Here is a 22,576-nt window from a genome sequence, read left to right on the forward strand (position 1 = left end):
CTTCGTCCGTGAATCTCGCCTTTTTCAGATAATCTGGGTCATCGATGATGCAACTCAGAATCGATGTTTAAATGCTTTTCGCTTTGGCCTTGCGTAAGGTTGAAGCGCGTCCAGCAGCTGCATCTTGTACGCATGAAGCTTCAGTCCCTTGAGTAGTACCCTGTTCACCACGTTTAGTGGTAGCTACAATTGTTGAGACGCTCGATTTGGTTGCTCTCCGTATAAATGCCTGTAGTAGCTATTCCACATCTGTATCACTCTTTCTCGGACGCGTGGAACTCGTCCTCTTCATGTCACTTCCGGATCCCTTGAACCTCGTGTCTCACTCTCTGGTAGTCGGACGTGATGGTGTGCTTGTCCGGAAGTTCCGCTGGACCTGGATGCCATGTTTCGTCTCTATCGACCACACCACACACTGCGCCGTAGGTTGGAGGTGGCCATTCTCGTCAATAACTAACCTGAAAAAAAAAAAAAGTTTAGGTATGTATGAACATTATGCAGCAGATCGCATATTTCTACCCATCCCCATTTCTCAGATATTCGTGATCAAACTAATTAAGATAATTTTGGATACATCCTTGCCATTATCGATGTGTTAGTTACTTAATATAAATTAAAACAATGTCTTTCAAGTAAAGCTAGTTGTCGGAATTGAGGTATTTTTACGTCTTACTTCGACTGAAATACCTTAATTTCTTTTCTAAAAAAGAATAAAGATTAAGGCGAACAGCATTCTGAAATCAGCCTTTCCAGGACTACGAGATTTTTAGAAATGAGGACCATCAGCCTCCTACAGGCACTGAAATAAATCGGTGGTGAAGGTTGAAGGTTTTTGCTGTACCGGGACTCGAACCCGAATGCTTCACCTCTCCAGAACTGTTGCTCCAGCCGTCTCGGCCAACTGGATTCGAGTAACGTCCGACCCAAATTCTCAACCTGTTACGCGCAAGTAGCGCCACTGCCCAATTATCTATATTGCTTGTAGCACTGTGCTAAGTCTCGCAGGGGTTCGGAAATTAAGGTGCATCCACAGAGAAAGTACCGAGAGCCATCCTCGCTCAGAGATACACAATGGTGGTCATGTGGACATGGCCGACAGTCCAGGCTTAATTCATGGAAGCTATCCTCTATAAAACCTATTGACTTACTGTGAATGAGAGGAGGTTCCTATTTCCAATAGATGTTAGTAAAGCTAGTAAAGCTGGAGATAATTTATGAAAGACAAACCAAATATGAAAACTTAACCACACGGAGAAAGGTGATAAAACAAAGACGACAAGTTCAGTATAGAAAGGATGCAGCGAGCAATGAGTATTGTGGACAGAGGGCGTTATGTAAGTAGTGCGGGAAAACCTGGGAATTTTGGTCGGACGGAGAGCGGTGCTGAACGAGCAGGTGCGATTAAAGCGACCGCCCTCGTCAAGCGGGTTCGAATTCCAGTACAGCACAAATTTTCTCTTGTCACCGTTATTTCATTCCAGTGCCTTGTCAGAATTTATTTCGTCACAAATATGGAAAGACATGGATAATTCCAAGCAGTTTTATGTACTGGCAGAAAAGTGTGATATATTACGTCGCAACCAACCATTATTTCGTAGCTTTTAGATTATGAGGAATAAAACAGTTACCATATGAAACAACCGATTTAAAATACACTACAGGAAAAAAATTAATGTACCTTTTTATTGATGCAACAGTGCAGGTAGAGTACGTGAAATTATTATATATTCAGATCATTAGCACAAGCGTTTGCGAGATACCGGGTATCGACCCACGCTGAAACACCCATATTAATACGTAGTGTAACCTCCATGAGCAGCGCGGCGGGTGCTGACTCTGGCATCCAGTGGATCATAGAGATGTCGAATACTGTTCTAGGATACGTTATGAAACGCACGGTCGGCCTGTTGACGTAGGTCTGCAAGAGGTGTTGATTGACGAGTCACTTCTCTTCCCGTCATATCCTAAACATGCTCGGTTGGAGAGAAGTCCAGAGATCGCGCAGACTAAGAAGTTACTGCACGTCTTGCAGAGCATGTAGAGTTTCATGGCCAGTGTGTGGGCGAACGTTATGCTGTTGGAACAACATATCACCTTCTTCTTGCAAAAACGGTAAAAGAACAGATCTGAAACAACATTGTGCACGAACTGAGCACTTGTTAGCGTCCACTCCACAAGGACCAAAGGTGAACGCATCCCAGACCATAAGGCCTGGGATGGCGCTAGTGTGTCTTGGACGTGCGTACTCCAAGAGATAGTACCAGATCTATGCTGTACACGCAAACGACCTTCACATATGTGCATGCAGAATACGCTTTCATCGCTTAAGACCAAGGCGCGCCATTCCACCTCCCAAGAGATCCTCTGACGGCACCAGTCGAGACGTGCACGTCGAAGCTGTGACGTGAGCGGAAGACGGGCTAGAGCTGTGCGTGCCCGTAGTCCCACTGCTAATAGCCGGCTTGCAGCAGTCCGTCCTGACACGTCTGGTCTCGCAAGACCTCTTCCCTGTGCTGTAGTAGCTGTACTATCTATCACTGTTGCCCTTACAATATAGGACGATCCTGGTGGGAGTTTATGCTGCGTGGAGATCGAGAAAGGGTGTGACAAATGTTCTGATATTACTGTTACCAGTATCGTTGCACAACTCTCGCAGCACACCCAACTTGGGTGACAATTCTCCGAAAGGACCATCCTGTCGCTTGGAAAGCCACAATTGGACGCCTTTCAAACTCGCTGACTTGGCTATGGGAAGCACGAGTGCGTCCCTGCGTCATGGTTGTCTGCTTGCTTTACACATATACACCACATTGAGACTTCAATGACTGTGGGAATTCACTATTAGAAGGTAGACAGAGGGCGCTCTGGTAGCTATGCAAGTACACTATCTATTGGCGGACGATGCTGAAACCATTCTAAGTACATCCCAGGTGATATTTGCCGTCATCGGATGAAAATCGACGTCGTCTCTCCAGGTGTACTAATGTTTTCGATAGCGTTGATAAAGGCGTCGCAATCTCGGATGTATAAAAAGACAGAAGACTTAAATAAAATGTTTGACACGGGGTACATGTTTTAATGAGATTTTCAATTTTAAGTCATGTTGAAGTTTTATTAGTCTGCCATTTTTATCCACACTAGTCTCATCCAGTTTCAGTTGGGTGCTAAATACGAGTCGTGTTTTTTAACTAAGTACCGTTTTGAAATTAAAAAAAGACGTGCTAAGATATCTCAATTTTATTTTTACATGAAAGCCTGTACCTTAATCTACGCACTGACACCATTACAGTCTGATTCTTCGTTGTTTACATTGTGTACCGAGTGTTTAAGATGCCTCCGATAATCGTGAGTCCTGCCGACTGTGAAGTGCGGGCTGTTACAACATTTCTTAGTGCTAAAGGCCTGAAAGCGATCGATATTCATCGTGAGATCTGTGCAGTTTACGGGGAAAACATTGTGTGATGGAATGGTAAGAAAGTGGGTGAGAGCATTTAAAGATGGCCACACAAATTCGGTCGTTAATGAAAGTTTGGTGCAGGAAGTGGACAATAAGGTGAGAGAAAACAGACGCTTTACGATTTCCTCCTTGCGGGATGACTTTCCTAATGTTTCTCGTAGTGTTCTGTATGGCATTGTGACCCAGCACTTGAATTACCGAAAATTGTGCGCACGTTGGGTACCGAAAATGTTGACGGATGTGCACAAAAGCAAACGTTAGACAGTGCATTGACTTTCCTTGAGCGGTACTACAATGACGGTGACGATTTCTTAAGCCAAATCTTTACGGGCGATGAAACACGGGTGCCCTACGTCACACCAGAATCAAAGCAACAGTCCATGGAAGTTGAGCAAGGGCATAGTTTTGCTGCAAGACAATGCCCGTCCGCGTGTGCCGAATCAGACCAAAGATCTCATCACATATTTTCGATGGAAAACTCTAAATCATCCTCCGTACAGCCCCGATCTTGCGCCCAGTCACTACCAACTGTTCCTGCACTTGAAGAAACACCTGGGTGGTCAGCGTCTTCAAGACGATGACGAAGTCAAAACAGTGGTGATGCAGTGGTTAACAAGTCACGCGCCAGACTTCTATGAGGAGGGTATTCAAAAACTGGTACAACTTTGACAAGTGCCTCAATATTGACGGAAATTATGTAGAAAAGTAGATTAAGGTTCAGGCTTTCATGTAAAAATAAAATTGTTGAAATATTTTAGCACGTCTTTTTTTTAATTTCAAAACGGTACGTACTTAAAAAAACACGCCTCGTACCTTGCTGTTGTGTACCCAAACCAATCCGTTATCATCATCGGCGCCCCGTGTTACGTGTCTTCTAAGGCAGTGCACGAATGTTGCAGCTGTCGGGGTGCGGGCTGCTGGGCGTGGGCATCTGGCTGCGGCTGGCGTACGAGGGCTACACGACGCTGCTGCCGCAGTACGCGGCCGTCAGCGCCGACAGCATGCTCATCGCCGCAGGTGTCATCGTCTTCGTCATCGCCTTCTTCGGCTGCTGCGGCGCCTGGTTCCAGAGCCGCTGCATGCTCATCACGGTAAGCAGCCGCTGTGACGAGGTAGGAGGGCGCGCCCAGCAGCGCAGCGGGATTGTGCTCGACCGGCAGTGAGAATTTCACTCTCGACGACTATAACAGAGTATTTTTGTTTCATACACACGGTACTCTGCAGCTCACACGAAACGCAGTAACTTATTTTTTGTGACAAAGAGTCGACATCAGTAGCGAAAGATTTCTTTTTGAAATTTGTTGTGCTGGACATTTTCTGGCAGTACAGTGAGCACAAAGTAACTTGGCCCGTACCTGTGCAGACGGGTGGTAGGGCAGGGGGCAGGGCCAGTGGTAATAGTGGGGCTACAGCTGCGTGTGCCCACGACATGGTAGGGGAGACGCAGTTTAACAGCAAGACGGTTAAGCCAATAGCTAGTCAGTCTGCAGACGACTGTATTAAGATATTGTGCCAGTATTACCAACAATTCTTCAGCTCAGTAGTATCTGACTAAAATAACTGAGCATAAACAACTAAGATGACCATTTCTAATGGATGAAGCTCAGCAGGCAACAGCAGAGTATGTCGGACGCCCCTTCGAAACACAAGCGTGAACTAGCTCAGTGCTAAGAACGAGAATTCGTTTCCGGACAGGTGACAACAGGCTGGCGCCATCTCTGTCTAGCGTGCCAGCGACCATACTGTCAGAACGTGCCATCTGCTGTGTGTCTAGAGAAAACAGTTTTATACAAATGAAGTAAAGTTACACCTACACCTGAAATTACCTTTTTAGATTAAATTTTGCTTCACATAAAAACAGAAAACAATTATGATGAGCTGTTCTGGGCATACTTGTCACATTAATTTACTAAGCGGAGCATCCGACAATATCCACCGTTTTCTTTCTCAGGAAAGCACCCGACTGTCGAAGGAATCACACAGATGTAGTGGTGCCCAGTGCAACCATAGAGATAGAATATCTATGATGTGAGAACGTCGCGTCGATTAACAACTCCGAGGAAACAGAAACACCGTTTATCCTTCCAGGAAATAGTGGCGGGTTGTTAAAAGTTCTCAAGAAAGTAGTGTCAACTGAAAATTCCCTCATCTCCCGGTAGTAATATGATGATTCAATTAAAACACCCGTTTCAGCTATTTAGCGTATCAAATTTATTCCTCCAAGCACCTAGTCTGCGTCCTTACAGTAATACACTCACACGAGAAGTGAACCGAGGGACGTGGCGCAGTGGTTAGCACACTGGACTCGCATTCGGGCGGACGACGGTTGAATCACGCGTCCGGCCATCCTGATATAGGTTTCCCGTGATTTCCCTAAATCGCTGCAGGCAAATTCCGGGATGGTTCCTTTGAAAGGACACAGCCGACTTCCTTCCCCGTCTTTCCTTAATCCGATGAGACCGATGACCTCGCTGCCTGGTCTCCTCCCCCAAACAACCCAACCCCCAACCAGAAGTGAGTCGCTTCTTGTTTCATTCTTTCAAAATCGAAAATATTTTGTGATCGCTTTCTTGAATCGGCAGCACAGATAAAACTCAACAGAGCTATCTGGGCGACTGGGAAAAAAGTGCTACACTAGGCCGCTTCACGCCCCCTCCAAAGGGTACTATTACAACAGTTATCGAACAGACACAATTAAATTACGCTGTTACGACCACGGTTGCACCCGTGGTCTAGAGGTGGCGCCGGCACGGTAGCTCAGCGTGTTCGGTCAGAGCGTTAGCTGGCCACTGCAATTAAAAAAAAAAAAAAAAAAAAAAAAAAAAAAAAAAAAAAAAAAAAAATAATTGAGTGAATGGATCAACAACGAACTTCAACGGGTGTCATGCGACGTTCGCCACGAAAAAATGTAATGAACAAAATCACATTAAAAAAAAAAGAGTCTTTTATTGGTAATCAAAATGTCCTCATGGTTGGGTTCGAAACCTGCCACCGTTTAAATTTTGATTAATACACAGCGCTGGTGGCCGAAGGCTTCCGACATAACAAGTCAGCGGCCTTGTCAAAGAGGACGGTTTAGCGTACTCACTTGTACTTGGGGTGCAAAACTGCTGCTAAAGGCGGAAGAATCAGCAATGATCAACGGCATCAGGATTCAGAAGGCAATGGAAACCACAGCTTTAAAGACACATAACGTGTATCACAGGACATGTCCCCTGTAATCGAAAAAGTGTCACGACGATATCTCCATTGGCAAAATATTCCGAAATAGTCCCCCATTCGGATCTTCCGGAAGGCGCTGCCAAGGGGGAGGTGACCATGAGAAAAAGATTCAATAATCAACGAAAGGATAACGTTCTACGTGTCGGGGTTTGAATGTCAGAAGTTTTAATGTGGTAGGGAAGCTAGAAAATCTGAAAAGGGAAATGCAGAGGCTCAATCTAGATACAGTAGGGTGAGTGAAGCGAAATGGAAAGAGGACAAGGATTTCTGGTCAGATGACTATAGGATAACATCAACATCAGCAGAAAATGGTACAACGGGAATAGGATTCAAATGTTCAAATGTCTCTGAGCACTATGGGACTCAACTGCTATGGTCATCAGTCCCCTAGAACTTAGAACTACTTAAACCTAACTAACCTAAGGACATCACACACACCCATGCCCGAGGCAGGATTCGAACCTGCTGCCGCAGCAGCAGCGCGGCTCCGGACTGGAGCGCCTAGAACCGCACGGCCACCACGGCCGGCGAATAGGATTCGTTGTTAATAGAAAGGTAGGGCAAAGAGTGTGTTACAGTGTAGTGATATGGTTGTTCTTGTCAGAATCGACAGCAAACCAACATCGACAACGATAGTTCAGGTATGCATCATACCGACTTCGTAAGCTGAAGAAAGTATAAAGGATATTGAAAGTATAACGCATTACTTAAATGGAGTTGAAAATCATATCGTCATGGGCGGGGGGGGGGGGGGGGGGGGGCTGGAACGCTGTTATTGAGGAAGGAGTAGAAGAAAAGGTCACAGGAGAATATGGGCTTGGGACAAGGAATGATAGAGGAAAAGACTCAATCACTTTCGTGATAAATTTCAGCTAGTAATAGCAAATACTCTGTTCAAGAATCACGCGAGGAGGTGGTATGCTTCGGAAAGACCGGGTGATACGGGAAGATTTCAGACAGATTACTCCATGGTCATACAGATATTCCGAAATCAGATACAGAATTGTAAAGCGTACCCAGGAGCAGATATAGACTCAGATCACAATGTAGTAGTGATGAAGAGTAGGCTGAAGTTAAGGAAATTAAATTCTTCATTTGTGTGGCCATAGTGTCCGTACTTGCTTTATAATTCTTGAGGGTATTTTTGTTCTGTCGTTGCAACTACAAAAACGCGTGTTTTTTTTTTTTTTTCTTCACCAGACGCATTTCGCTTTATTGGGGTAAAGCATCACCAGTGGTCTCTAGTTATTTTCGTTTTAATTTGCTTTTAGATCGAAAAACAGTTTGTGAAGAATAACTTGATTTGTACGTACGGTGATTTTCAGTTGATTTCTCGCTTACATCAGGAAATGCCGTGTGCTAGCACTTCGTTGTTTTTCTGCATTAGATATTGATAATTTTGGTCTAATTTGTAGATGTTCTGCAGCGCTATGCATTTCTTATGTTTTTCACAACACACTTCTATGCACACCACTGCATTCTATTTGTTTTTGTACATCAAGTATGTGTTGTGGTTTGTGTTTTTAGTGTTACCATCATGTTGACCTACAACATTTTTTTATTTTTTTCAATTATATATATATAAACAAAGATGATGTGACTTACCAAACGAAAGCGCTGGCACGTCGATAGACACACAAACATACACACAAAATTCAAGCTTTCGCAACAAACTGTTGCCTCATCAGGAAAGAGGGAAGGAGAGGGAAAGATGAAAGGATGTGGGTTTTAACGGGCTCCGGAACGCCCTATACTTGCAATGTTAAAATAACACTTTTAAATTACATCTTTGCTCACAAAGTATTTGAGGTAGGAAGTTGAACTTTTTACAGATTATTTATTGGAATATGGGCTACAACTTAACACAGGGATTTTACAAAATTTTAGTTCAGTTATTAAAGATGATTTTTTTTCAATTGTAATGAAAATTCACAACATTTTTTTGCAATTTTTTATTTATATATTCAAAAATATACAGTTTTTTGGAAAAAGGCTGTGTTAAATTATGCAGAAGGTGCTGTGTAACATTTACTGAAAGTTTGAAACAAATATGTTTGGAAGATCCTTAGAAAACATGTAATTAGTATGAGAAAATAAAAGTTTTGGGAATCGAGCGACAAAGATTGGAATAACTTTTTAGTGCATTCCAGGTCCATAGGATGGATTATCCTCATCCTCTGAAAACTACTCCTCCAGGTTCCTCTTGTTCCTCCTCCTGTTTACTCTTGCTTGTATTTCTAGACTCTTTACAGCCCTGTCTGCAGCCCGAAGGCGTTCCTTGTCTAAAGCAAGCATCGCTCGTTGTTGTGTTCGTAGATTTTGCTACCATTTTCTTCAGTTGCAGTTACTACAACACTGTTCCAAAAGGTGGTCATGTATGAACAGTTATCACATTTCAGTTGTATTTCACTAGCAAGTCCTACGTGCTTTATTATGGAGAGTTCCAGACCAACTTCACTACTATGAATAACACATACCTTTGGCTTTCCAACATTTCTCCCTTTTCTTAAAAGCCTACAGAGGATTTCTAATAACTTTACTTTTACTCATTATTATACTTCAACAAAACAGAGACTCAAGAAACAGAATTAATTACGAATGTTTTCGAGATAACGACAGAGTAAATAAACATGAAACAATCGACAATCACACCAGCGATATATATTGAACCATCACAGGTTAGCCACAACACATACTTTATATCACATCACTAAAATGTACCTGATGAACACGGACGTTAATAATAACACCATTTGACAGCAGTTTAACAGCGCCACAGTGGGTCACGCCCATGTAGAACACATTTCAGAAGAAATTTAAAAATAGTTGTAGTCTTCGGAATTGAATAAATTATATATCTATTAAAAGGTAATAGTCTGCAGATTCAGAAAACGCAAAAAGTTAAAATTGAACTTTTCATGATTTTGAGCCTTTCCGGAGAGGGTTAGGAGCCATTTCAATCCCGGGAGCGGAAAGACTTACCTTAGGGGGAAAAAGGGACGGGTATACACTCGCACACACACACATATCCATCCACACATATACAGACACAAGCAGACGTATTTAAAGACGTGGAATGTTTCCCTATTAATATATTATATATATTGTGTGTGTGTGTGTGTGTGTGTAATTCTATTTAATTATGTTTATGTGTATTTACGTACTGCATAAGAGTAGAGAAGGAATAGCGATGGAAGAATTCTTTTTTTAAGGGGAGGGGGAAACCATGATGAGTGGACATAATTATGTAGCAGTGTGACGGAGAGTGGGTTAGAGAAGGTGAGAAGCGAGAAGTGAAATGAAACTGTGATGGAGGGGCGGGAGGTTGTGGGAGAAGAGGAGGGGGTGAAGGATTGTAAAGGCTCTTTTCTTCATGTAATTTCATCAGTTACTGTATATGTGGAATCTATCAGCTCAGTTGCAGAGATTGCGAAAAGATATACGTTGGGATGCCTGGCGGGACATTCGACACAATATATAAAGAACACATCAGAGCGCCGGCCGCGGTGGTCTCGCGGTTAAGGCGCTCAGTCCGGAACCGCGCGACTGCTACGGTCGCAGGTTCGAATCCTGCCTCGGGCATGGATGTGTGTGATGTCCTTAGGTTAGTTAGGTTTAAGTAGTTCTAAGTTCTAGGGGACTGATGACCACAGAAGTTAAGTCCCATAGTGCTCAGAGCCATTTGAACACATCAGAGCATTTAAATACGCTACAAATCATTCAACATTTGCGGATCATCTTAAACAAGAATACCATAGGCCAATCAATATTGAAAACGACGTGAATATCATAAAAAACAGTAAAGATAGACACCTCCTCCCTTTCCAAGAAAATTTCCACATACAAAAACATTAACTCAAAATAAACAGTTGCTCAACGGCCAAATAAATATTGGAAACCAGACTCCTGATGAAATTATACGAAAAAGAAAAGAGCCTCTTCCATCCTTCACCCCCTCCCACTCTCCCACAACCTCTCTCCCCCCCCCCCCCCTCTCGCAGTTTCATTTCACTTCTCGCTCCTCACCTTCTCCTCTAACTCACACTCACATCACACTGCTATATACTTATGTCCACTCATTATGGTTTCCCTCCTCCCCTAAAAAAATCCGTCCATCGCTATTCCTTCTCTACTCTTATACAGTACGTAAATACACAAAAACATAATTAAATAGAATTACACACATACAATAATCTAATTAATAAAAATAAAAAATAAAAACATGTTGTAGGTCAAAGACAAAGTAGTGGAAAGGTTATGTTGGGGTTGGGTTGTTCGGGGGAGGAGACCAAACAACGAGGACATCGGTCTCATTGGATTAGGTAAGGATGGGGAAAGAAATCGGCCGCGCTCTTTCAAAGGAACCATCTCGGCATTTGCCTTAAGCGATTTAGGGAAATCACGGAAAACCTAAATTAGGGTGGATGGCCGGGCGCGGGATTGAACCGCCGTCCTCCCGAATGCGAGTCCAATGTGCTAACCACTGCGACATCTCAGTCGGTAAAGGTTATGTTGGCAATACTACAAAACACAAACCACAACTCATGCTTCAAGTACAAAAACAAACGGAATACAGTGGTACGCATAAACGTGTGTTGTGAGAAACATAAGAAATGCATAGTGCTGCAGAACATCTAAAAATTAGACCAAAATTATCAATGCCTAACGCAGAAAAGGAACTATATGTTAGCAGACGGCATTTCCAGATGTAAGCGAGAAATCAACCGAAAATCACCGTATGTAAATAACTTAATTACGGACCACTGATGATGCTTTACCTCAATAAAGCGAAACACGTCAGGTGAAAAAAAATCACGCCCTTTTGTAGTTGCTAAGACAGAACGAAAATACCCTTAAGAATTAGAGAGATTAATCCGGAAGAATCAATACGCAAAGAAATGGGATACAGAAGTACTTCAAATGGTTCAAATGGCTCTGAGCACTGCGGGACTTAACATCTGAGGTTATCAGTCCCCTAGAACTTAGAACTACTTAAACCTAACTAACCTAAGGACATCACACACATCCATGCCCGACGTAGAATTCGAACCTGCGACCGTAGCGGTCGCGGAGTTCCAGCACTGAAGCGCCTAGAACCGCTCGGCCACATCGGCCGGGTACAGAAGTACTACGAGATGACGAGACACGTTTGAAGGTCTCTAAGGCTACAGATACTGCAATAAGAAACAGCTCAGTAGGCAGTACAGTTGAAGAGGAATGGACATCTCTAAAAAGAGAAATCATAGAAGTTGGAAAGAAAAACATAGATACAAATAAGGTAACCGCGAAGAAACCATGGGTAACAGAAGAAATACTTAAGTAGATCAATGAAAGAAGGAACTACAAAAATGTTCAGGGAAATTCAGGAATACAGAAATAAAAGTCGCTGAGGAATGAAATAAGTAGAAAGCGCAGCGAAACTAAGGCGAAATGACTGCATGAAAAAGTGAAGAAATCGAAAAAGACCTGACTGTGAGAAGGACTGACTCAACATACAGGAAAGGCAAACGCAACCCTCGGTGACATTAAAAGCAAAAGTGATAACATTATGAGTGCAACGGGTATTCCACTATTAAATGCAGAGGAGAGAGCGGATAGGTGGAAAGAGTACATTGAAGGTCTCTATGAGGGGGAAGATTTGTCTGATGTGATAGAAGAAGAAGAAACAGGAGTCGATTTTGAAGAGTTAGAGGATCCAGTACGAGAATCAGAATTTAAGAGAGCTTTGGAGGACGTAACATCAAATAAGGCAGAGTGGATAGATAACATTTCATCAGAATTTTTACAATGATCGCGAGAAGCGGCAACGAAACGAATATTTACGTTGGTGTGTGGAATGTTTGAGTCTGGCGGCATACCATCTGACTTTCGCAAAAATATCATCCACGCAAGTCCGAAGACTGCAAGAGCTGACAAGTGCGAGAATTATCACACAGTCAGCCTGACAGCTCATGCATCCAAGTTGCTGATAAGAATAATTTACAGAAGACGGGAAAAGAAAATTGAGGATGTGTTATGTGATGATTAGTTTCGCTTTAGAAAAGGTAAAGGAACCAGAGATGCAATTCTGACGTTGCGGGTGATAATGAAAGCAAGATTAAAGAAATATCAAGACAGTTCATAATATTTGTCGATCTGGAAAAGCTCTTGACAATCGAAATAAAAGAAAGCTTCAGGGAGTGGAATTAAAATTCAAAGTGAAAGGATATCAATGATACGATTCGCTAATGACATTGCTATACTGAGTGAAAGTGAAGAAGAATTACATGATATGCTGAAACGAATGAACAATCTAATGAGCACAGAATATGAATTGAGAGTAAATCGAAGAAAGACGAAAGTAACTGAGAAGTAGCAGAAATGAGAACAGCGAGAAACTTGACATCACGATTGATAGTCACGAAGTAGATGAAGTTAACGAATCCTGCCACCTAGGCGGCAAAATAACCAGTGACGGACGGAGCATGGAGGACATCAAAAGAAGACTAATCCTAGCAAAAAACGGCATTTCTGGCCAAGAGAAATCTACTAGTATCAAGCATAGGCCTTACTTTGAGAAAGAAATTTCTGAGAACGTACGTCTGGAACACAGCATTGTATGGTAGTGAAACATGGACTGTGGGAAAACCGGAACAGAATAGAATCGAAGCATTTGAGATGTGGTGCTACGGCTGAATGTTGGAAATCAGGTGGACTGATGTAAGGAATGAAGAGGTTCTGCGCAGAATCGGAGGGGAAAGGAGTGGGAAACACTGATGAGGTGAAGGGAGGGGATGATAGGACATCTGTTAAGACACGAGGGAATGACTTCCATGGTACCGGAGGGAGCTGTAGAGGAAGACAGAGATTGGAATACATCCAGCAAATAATTGAGGACGTAGGTTGCAAGTGCTACTCTGAGATGAAGAGGTTGGCACAGGAAAGGAATTCGTGGGGCGGGCCGCATCAAACCAGTGGGGAAAAAATCTGTGTAGTAGCAAAATTTGTGCTGGGCAGGATAGAGTGCCACGAGAAAAATACTAAAAATCCTTACCGAAAGGCAGGAAGTGATGGGGGGGAGGGCATTTAAAGGTCACATTTTAATGTTGTTCTTGAATAACTCGAAAACCGCCGCTTGTCCCACCGCTGCTAGAGTCTTAAGTTCAGATTTTGATTTATTGCAGAATTCTGGGACCGCTATAGAATTGGCTGAGGGTGCACTCGGCCTCGTATGGCCAACTGAGGAGCTACTCGAGCGATAAGTAGCGGTTCCAAGGTCTAGAAACCCGACGACGACCGGAACTGCGGTATGGCTGATCACATAGCCCTATATACAGCATCTCATGACTCCACTGGCAGAGGATCACACGGCGATCGGTCGGGCCCGGTTGGCCCACCGAGGGGCCAGAACGCGTAACTCTGCTTCTGCTTTGCCTAGAAGTGTCAGTCTATTATCCTGTTAATCCACATTTTAGGCAATGCTGGCATAACGTGGAAGACTGCAATGAGAATTTCACTGGCAACAGCAAACGCTGCACATTTTATGTTCGGTTGGTTTTCTTACTGCTCGCGGGAAATCTCGCCTGCTCCTTCGCCACACTGCATTTTTACGCTGACATAAATTCAAGACAGATGCGAACCTTCATAGAAAAGCGGTGAAACAGAGAGCCCAGTCTTTTTTTCTATCGATTCCTCATACCCGCTCTTGCTGGGTACAGACCCTGTGTGTGAGGGTATTTGAGTTTTTCGTGACAGATCTTTGGATTCATCCCCAACGAACGCGACAATGTTAAACTGTTGTTGTTGTGGTCTGATGCAGCTCTCCAAGCTTTCCTTTCCTGTGCAAGCCGTCTCTGAACAACAATTTCCACCTACATTTTTGTGTATCTGCTTGTTGTATTCATCTCTTCGTCTCCCTCTACGATTTTTACCCATTACATAGTTCCCTCCAGTACTAAATTGGTGATCCCTTGATGTCCCAGAATATGTCCTACCAACCGATCCCTTCTTCTAGTCAGGTTTCACTGTGAATTTACACACATCAAAAAATGTTTTGCATCACCTCTGTTCCCAGAACTCCTGAAGACAGACGTTGACTGTGGGTAGCCGGCCGCGGTGGTCTAGCGGTTCTAGGCGCTCAGTCCGGAAACGTGCGACTGCTACGGTCGCAGGTTCGAATCCTGCCTCGGGCATGGATGTGTGTGATGTCCTTAGGTTAGTTAGGTTTAAGTAGTTCTAAGTTCTAGGGGGCTGATGACCACAGATGTTAAGTCCCATAGTGCTCAGAGCCATTTGAACCATTTTGACTGTGGGTATTGTATCACAGACACAGTCCCTTTGACTGTTCAGAGATGTCACTAAACCTGCCCAAAGATGTAAACAACCATGTATGAACAGTGCCTATTAGACGGTGGGGGTCCGACAGCCGATCAGTTCCAGTCACTCCACCAGGAAGGAGGTACACGGCTCGTGTTGTCTGTAGTTCAACCACGCCTAGACTGTCAATATCGCGGTTCGATCGCGTCCGCATTGTTACTTTGTGCCAGGAAGGACCCTCAACAAGGGAAGTGTCCAAGCGTCTCGGAGTGAACCAAAGTGATGTTCGGACGTGGAGGAGATACAGAGAGACACGAGCTGTCGATGACACGCCTCGCTCAGACCGCCCAAGGGCTACTACTACTGAAGTGGATGACCGCTAGCTACTGTTTATGGCTCGGAGGAACCCTGACAACAAAGCCACCATGCTGAATAATGCTTTTCGTGCAGCCACAGGACGTCGTGTTACGATTCAAACTGTGTGCAGTAGTCTGCATGATGGGCAACTTCAATCCCGACGTCCATGGCGCGGTCCATCTTTGCAACCACGACACCATGAAGCACATGGGCCCAACAACATGCCGAATGGATCGCTCAGGATTGGCATCACGTTCTCTTCACTGATGAGTGTCGCATATGCCTTCAACCAGACAATCGTCGGAGACGTGTTTCGAGGCAACCCGGTCAGGCTGAACGCCTTAGACACACTGTCCAGCGAGTGCAGCAAGGTGGAGGTTCCGTGCTGTTTTGGGGTGGCATTATGTGGGGCCGACGCAGGCCGCTAACGGTCATGGAAGGCGCCATAACGGCTGCACGATACGTAAATACCATCCTCCGACCGGTAGTGCAACCATATCGGCAGCATATTGGCGAGGCATTCGTCTTCATGGACGACAATTCGAGCCCCCATCGCGCACATCTTGTGAATGACTTCCTTCAGGATAACGACATCACCCGACTAGAGTGGCCAGCATGTTCTCCAGACATACGAACCCTGTCGAACATGCCTGGGATAGACTGAAAAGGGCTGTTTATGGACGACGTGACCCACTCTCTGAATTCTACCCTGCTATCTTCAGAATTTCAAAGAGAGTACTCTAGTCGACATTGTCAAAAATGTTATAAACGTAATTTGCTTTTCTTTAACCTGTGTTGTAAGAGAAGTCGTAGGGTTAGTATTGCCTCGCATATTCCTGCATTTCTCCGGAATACAAACTGATCTTCCTCGAGCTGGGCATCTACCAGTTTTTCCATTCGTCTGTAAATAATGGGTGTTGGCATTTTGCAACCATGACTAATTAAATTGATAGTTAGGTAATATTCATATCTGTCAACACCTGCTTTCTTTGGAAGTCAGATGGTATTTCACCTGTCTCATACATCTTGAGCACCAGATGGAAGAGTTTTGTCATGGATGCCCCCCCGCCACCCCCAAAGGCTAATTGTAGTTCTGACTGAATTTTCCAAATTATAGTATTGGCGGCATTTGTATCATCATGTTTATTTCCACTCATTATCCAAGTGTAACATACCCTCACTTAAAGTTTGGGATGTAATCAGATACATCGAAATCGGGGTTAAGCAAGCTTTTATCCAGATATTGGTATTCATTTTCTCGAGTGCTTTGATGCACTGTTGCCCAGAGAAGGTTCACTGAAGTTCCATAACGGTGTACCTACTCCAATCTCTGCAGTATGTTCCCACCTTAGAGCTGTGACATTGAGAGACGACAGTGTACTTAACGATTCACATCTAATAAACATCTCACTACGTAAAAGTATCTCGTCCCCTACCTTCCAAACTTTACAGAAGCTCTCCTGCGAACCTTGCAGAACTAGCACTCCTGAAAGAAAGGATACTGCGGAGACATGGCTTAGCCACAGCCTGGGGGATGTTTCCAGAATGAGATTTTCACTCTGCAGCGGAGTGTGCGCTAACATGAAACTTCCTGGCAGATTAAAACTGTGTGCCCGACCGAGACTCAAACTCGGGACCTTTGCCTTTCGTAGGCAAGTGCTCTTGGTAGAGCACACCGTTTTAATCTGGCAGGAAGTTTCATATCAGCGCACACTCCGCTGCAGAATGAAAATCTCATTCTGGAAACATCCCCCAGGCTGTGGCTAAGCCATGTCTCCGCAGTATCCTTTCTTTCAGGAGTGCTAGTTCTGCAAGGTTCGCAGGAGAGCTTCTGTAAAGTTAGGAAGGTAGGAGACGAGATAATGGCAGAAGTAAAGTTGTGAGGACCGGACGTGAGTCGTGCTTCGGTAGCTCAGGTGGTAGAGCACTTGCCCGCGAAAGGCAAAGGTCTTGAGTTCGAGTCTCGGTCGGGCACACAGTTTTAATCTGTCAGGAAGTTTCATATCAACGCACACTCCGCTGCAGGGTGAAAATCTCATTCTGGAATTATCTCACTGCGTCTTTGTGGTTTGAAGAACTAGAGACCAGGGTCCCTGGCGTAGATACTGGCTTCTTGTAAAGAAGAGAATATGGCCGTATTGGTAAGAAACCAGGGCGAATCGGCAATGCACGTAAAAATACAGTATGTTTCTAAAACCTGAACTCGAATATGCGACTTTTCAGGAGCTCATGTCTCGGTTTCTATTGGATAGGGAGTCAAGTTTTTGCATAGCCCTTGGCCTCTCGACCATTGTATGTATATCGGAAGTACGGACATACTGTGGCTAACCTACACTATACGATAGAAATTTAAAATTTACACACTTCCTCCAAGAAAAATTGAGAAAATTGACTGGTTCTTTTGCATTGGGTGTGTTACGGGATGGGCCTTAGGCGACTCGCAAAAATGTCATTTGTTCATGGGCGGTTTCTGAGCAAACCTCGATAAACCATGGTTTTTGGTTATGAAATATACCAGTTGTGGGGATGGCCGCTTCTATAACTTCTATTCGTGGCATATCGTTGAAATTTTTACACTTTCTTGAGCTGATGAACTCGTTTTGATATTATCATTCTTTACCGAGATCCAAAACTCAAAGTTATGAAGCTTATGCAAGTAACATGTGAAACGTAATACAGGGTCTTAGACGTAAATGTAATTTTAACTGACACGGTGAACACATGGCAAGGATTCTAGGGTCATCACAAGGGTTCTGAGGTCAGCAAACTATGTTTTTAGTCAGCAATTTCTCACCAATAAAACTTTATAATGCGCTATCTCTGTATAATGGACACTTCACGCCTATGCAAATTTGCCCGATATAGTACTGCAGTGAAAAATGGGCTAGAAAGCGACTTAAACGCCTGAAAAAATTTAAAATGACTGCCAAAAGTTACGTCAAACTGGAGACCACAAATTCAGTAACACTGCGAATACCATTATTACTCTTTCAAGATACAAATCATAAGCCGGGCGTTTTTGATTAGTTGCCACTGATGAACAAAGTATCCAGAAAAATGTAAAACAAACGGTTTTGTGTTAACCTTATACACTGACGGAAAAAGATCACAACACTAAGAAGGAGCTGTGCGACGTAAACGAAAGTTGGTAGACGAGTTTCTGCATCTGAAAGATGATGTCTATCCAAATTTCTTGCCAGTCGTGTAATAGTGGCGCTAGTAGCGCCACTATGAGGATAGAAGTCATGTTCGTTTGAAATACACGCTGTAACGGTCGTGAGTGTTCGTTACCTTTGAGATTGGACATGGTGAGCTGATCTTAGTCAAGAATGCCATTAAGGCGGCAAAGACACCATTAGCAACAATCTCGCTGAGTTTGGAGAAGATCGTGTAACACGACTAAGAGAAGCTGGATGTTCATTCTGCGATACTGCAGAAAGACTTGGCAGGTATCTAGCCACTGTACATAACTGCTGGCAGGGGTGGTCATGGTAATGCACGGTCGCAAGAAGTTCGGGTTCCAAACGGTCACGTTATGGAAGACCATAGTGTTTGGCGTACGACCCTGGTGGGTCGTACTGCATCTGCAGCAGCAATCTGAGCAACAATTGGCACCACAGTGACACAAAGAACTGTAACAAATAGATTACTTCAAGACAGCTCAGAACCTGACGCCCTGTAGCGTCGGTATGTTGCCTTGGCCTGCTTGAATACCAGATGTGTCGCCAGTCGAGCACATTGGGGACATCACCATCCAGCATCATCCACAAACAGCATTAATCGTCCCTTTATTGACCGACCAAGTACAACTGACTGGAACTCCATCCTTGGCACCTGTACAACAAAATCTATGCACATTGGCAGGCCTGCATTCAAAATTCTGGCAGCTACACGGGTTATTAATGTACCAACATTTCACATTTGCAATAGCTTATCATAAGCTTAAATTAAACTGTGATAATTCAATGTTAATCACTTTAATATTACACAAATCTCACTCTTCTACCTTGATTAATTTTTTATGTTACAATTTTTTCTGTCGTTGTATTATGTATACTTCTTGTTGTTTGCATGTGTCAAAGTATGTAAATAAACTGCCAAAATTTTACTGACCTGTTGGACTCGTTTTATACAGGCTGCACACGTTGTTGTAACAGGGAAAACAATGACAACAGTGGAAGAATGCACCTTTTGGAGGAGAAGGGAATATGCTCCTATTTAAAAGACTGTGGCAGAATAGTGGAGAACCATCTACCTCAATCCTCATTCCATCTTCCTCAACAAAAATTTTGTCATGCAAAAACATTCACACTTTTTTGCGCTGAAAAAGAGTAGCTGAGAGACAGTGGCAATGGAAGAGAGAGGAGACAGTGCAAGAGGGAGAGACAGAGGAGACAGTGAGGGTGGGAGAGAGAAAGTGTCAACGAAACAGATAGAGATGAATGAGGGCGATGGCAGTGAGAGCTAAGGAGAGAGGAGATATTGATGATACGTGAGAGACAGATGCAGCAAAAGAGAAAGAGAGATGGATGGAGACAGAAGATACAGTGAAAATGAATATGTTGAGACCATACATAGGTTTGGAAAGCCTGGTCCATCCCAAATCAGTGAACTGTAACACATAGGTTTAGATGAAGGCGCATTTTGGACTGAAATTTTAAACAGGGTGGCTATAGGAGAGAAAATAAGTTGGATGCCTCCTAGAATTTTAGACCTTCTGAAGTGTGGTGGAGACAGTGACAGTGAGAAAGAAATAGGAAGGAGACAGTGTAAGTGGGAGGGAAGAGAGTAGCAATAGGATATACTGTAAATCAGTGAGAGGAAAAGGAGATAATGGGAGAGAAAGATATATAGATAAGGGCAGTGGAAGGAAGGTACTGAGTTTGAAAGCTTAACTACAAAGAGCGGCTGCATAAAATGGTTTCTGTGTTAAAAGAGCATGAATATGGCTGCATGCTATAAAATTCTTGGCGAGGAAGGTGGAATTAGAATAGTGGGGAACCAGCTGCTGCAGTCCTGTCAGTCTTTTAAAGAGGAACATATTTTTCTGGTGGTACACATATTGTTAATCAGTTATTTTTGATTCATCTAAAGATATTTGCTATTGCTTTTACATGGTGGACATGAATATGTTGTTAACATTTGATATTATGAAGCCCACAGAGTCATTAGCCCAATAATGGTATGGAAATTTCTGAGGAGGTAGTAGAATCCACCATCGGCTCATTTACATTTATTGCATATGATTATTATTGTTGAAATACGCTGTGTCCTTATGTTGAACAACATTTGCATACTGCAATGTGATTTCATTTCTTTGCAGTACTTCAGCCTGGTGATCTTCATGTTTGTGGTGGAGTTTGTGTTTGCGACACTTGCTTTTGTGTTCCGGGAACATCTCAGCCACAGTCTGAGGCAGGAATTACTTATTGGAATCCGTGACCATTACAACAGCACACCACCCAACAGCCTGGAGAAGATATGGGACCACATTCACAATGAGGTACAGTGGTAATGCTTAAATAGTGCCCAAGGATATATTTACATGAACCATTTTCTTTCCTTTTTAAGAAACTATTCTAAGTCTCACTTTTGTGAGTGATTATGGTTTAATGCTTTTTGTTGACAGTTCCATTGCTGTGGTGTGACAGGTTATGAAGACTGGTTTGACATTGGTGCATGGAGGGGTGAGAAATTTGTTCCTGACTCTTGCTGCCTGCCCCAAGTGAATATCACTGGTGAGTCTTTCCACAAAACCTCATTACTTTTCTCTTCATACTTAGGAATTACTTCAAACAGTTTGTTTACTGTGAAACTTTTACCATAAAAGCAACATCTTTGAAACACCACATCAGTAAGGTTCTGGAGAATACAGTGCTGTTTCTTTGACTAAGTACTTATTTTTTGCTTCTTTTTATACATGTGGTGGCAAGAAACAGCATTTTTTTTACACCTAGGTTACAACAAAATCATAAGTTACTGAATATGTACCATGAATAGCTCATTGCTTAAATAAATTAGACAGAGGACTTCCCACATTACAAAATTTGAATCTCTACTGAAGATGCATTCATGGTGTTGTACAAAGTGGGGGCCATGTAAGGTGAGCAAATGGTACATCCACATATGAGAGTCTTCTAGCATTTCTTGCTTATATGTCATATGCCTTGTTACCCCAGAAATGAGGTTACAACACTTCTTACAACTGCACTCTATCTTATCTTATGTATTTAACGATGAAAACAATCAATTATAGATAAAATTATTTAATTGGATAGATAAAAAAATCTACTCAGCAAATGGTGACAGAACACACACATAAGACTGTTGTGATTGGTAGCTTTAGGAGCCAGTGGCTCCTTCTTCAGGCACAAGGGTTGAAGGGGAAGGAAGAAAGGTGAAGGAAAAGGACTGGAGAGGTCTAGAAAAATGGGTAGATTTTGAGAAAGTCACCCAGAACTGCAGATCAGGGAGCCTTACCATAGGGGGTGAGAAGGAAAGACTGAGGTTGGAATATTATTTGTACAGTCCAAGAAAAAAATATGTGAGTTAAAAAAAATAGTCTTTCAATGAAGAATGAAGAATACATCTCGGTTGACTCATAACTTTTGTAAGATACAGGTCATTCCATTGTTTGTTGATGCAAAAACAAAAAAAAAAAAATAAAATGAAATTCTTAACATAATCTCCATGGAGAAATTGATTTCCATCTTTGCCTGTAGGCCTATTCCACTATATGGTGACTAGCAACTATCCTTTTCATAAAACTGTCACTTTTTCAAAAATGATTTTGAACTGGCCTTCCAGATATTGTAATGACCCTAAGTAATCTTCAGGAATTAATTTATGGTTACTGTTTTTAAAGAAAAAAGGCTGTAGTTTAGCAGTGTAGTTATCAGAATACTGCATAAATCTTGCCAGGAAAAGGATTTTACTACATTGGATTGTTGCTAATTTTTCATGGACAATTGTTTTTCATTTTCAGACTGTGGACGGAATGGAACAGCAGATGTCTGGTATGACAAAGGATGTGCAGAGCAAGTGCAAATGTGGTTTGTAGAAAGACTACATCTTGTTGGAGTTATTGGACTTGTGGTTGCATTCTTCCAGGTAAATTACCGAAATGTTGGCATTCTGGAGTAGAATTTCACAAATAACATTTAAAATGTTCTGTGGCATTGTAAAAGTGGTGGAAAAAAACAGAATTAATAATTACAGTTCTGTTGTTAGCTGATGAATGCAAAC

The 22,576-nt window shown here is 42.9% G+C and overlaps 1 protein-coding gene across 2 annotated transcripts in view; it reads left to right on the plus strand.

Moving 5' to 3' along the window:
• The window catches only part of LOC124605458 (tetraspanin-9), a 534,333-nt gene that overhangs the window by 490,873 nt on the left and 20,884 nt on the right, over positions 1–22,576 (plus strand). For both annotated transcript variants that reach the window (XM_047137144.1, XM_047137145.1), the window contains exons 5-8: positions 4,357–4,548; positions 20,655–20,834; positions 20,961–21,069; positions 22,317–22,441. In XM_047137144.1, coding sequence (XP_046993100.1) covers positions 4,357–4,548; positions 20,655–20,834; positions 20,961–21,069; positions 22,317–22,441 — 606 coding nt within the window. The remainder of the gene's footprint in view (positions 1–4,356; positions 4,549–20,654; positions 20,835–20,960; positions 21,070–22,316; positions 22,442–22,576) is intronic.

The sequence above is a fragment of the Schistocerca americana genome, chromosome 3 (genome assembly GCF_021461395.2).
Source record: "Schistocerca americana isolate TAMUIC-IGC-003095 chromosome 3, iqSchAmer2.1, whole genome shotgun sequence".
NCBI lineage: Eukaryota > Metazoa > Arthropoda > Insecta > Orthoptera > Acrididae > Schistocerca > Schistocerca americana.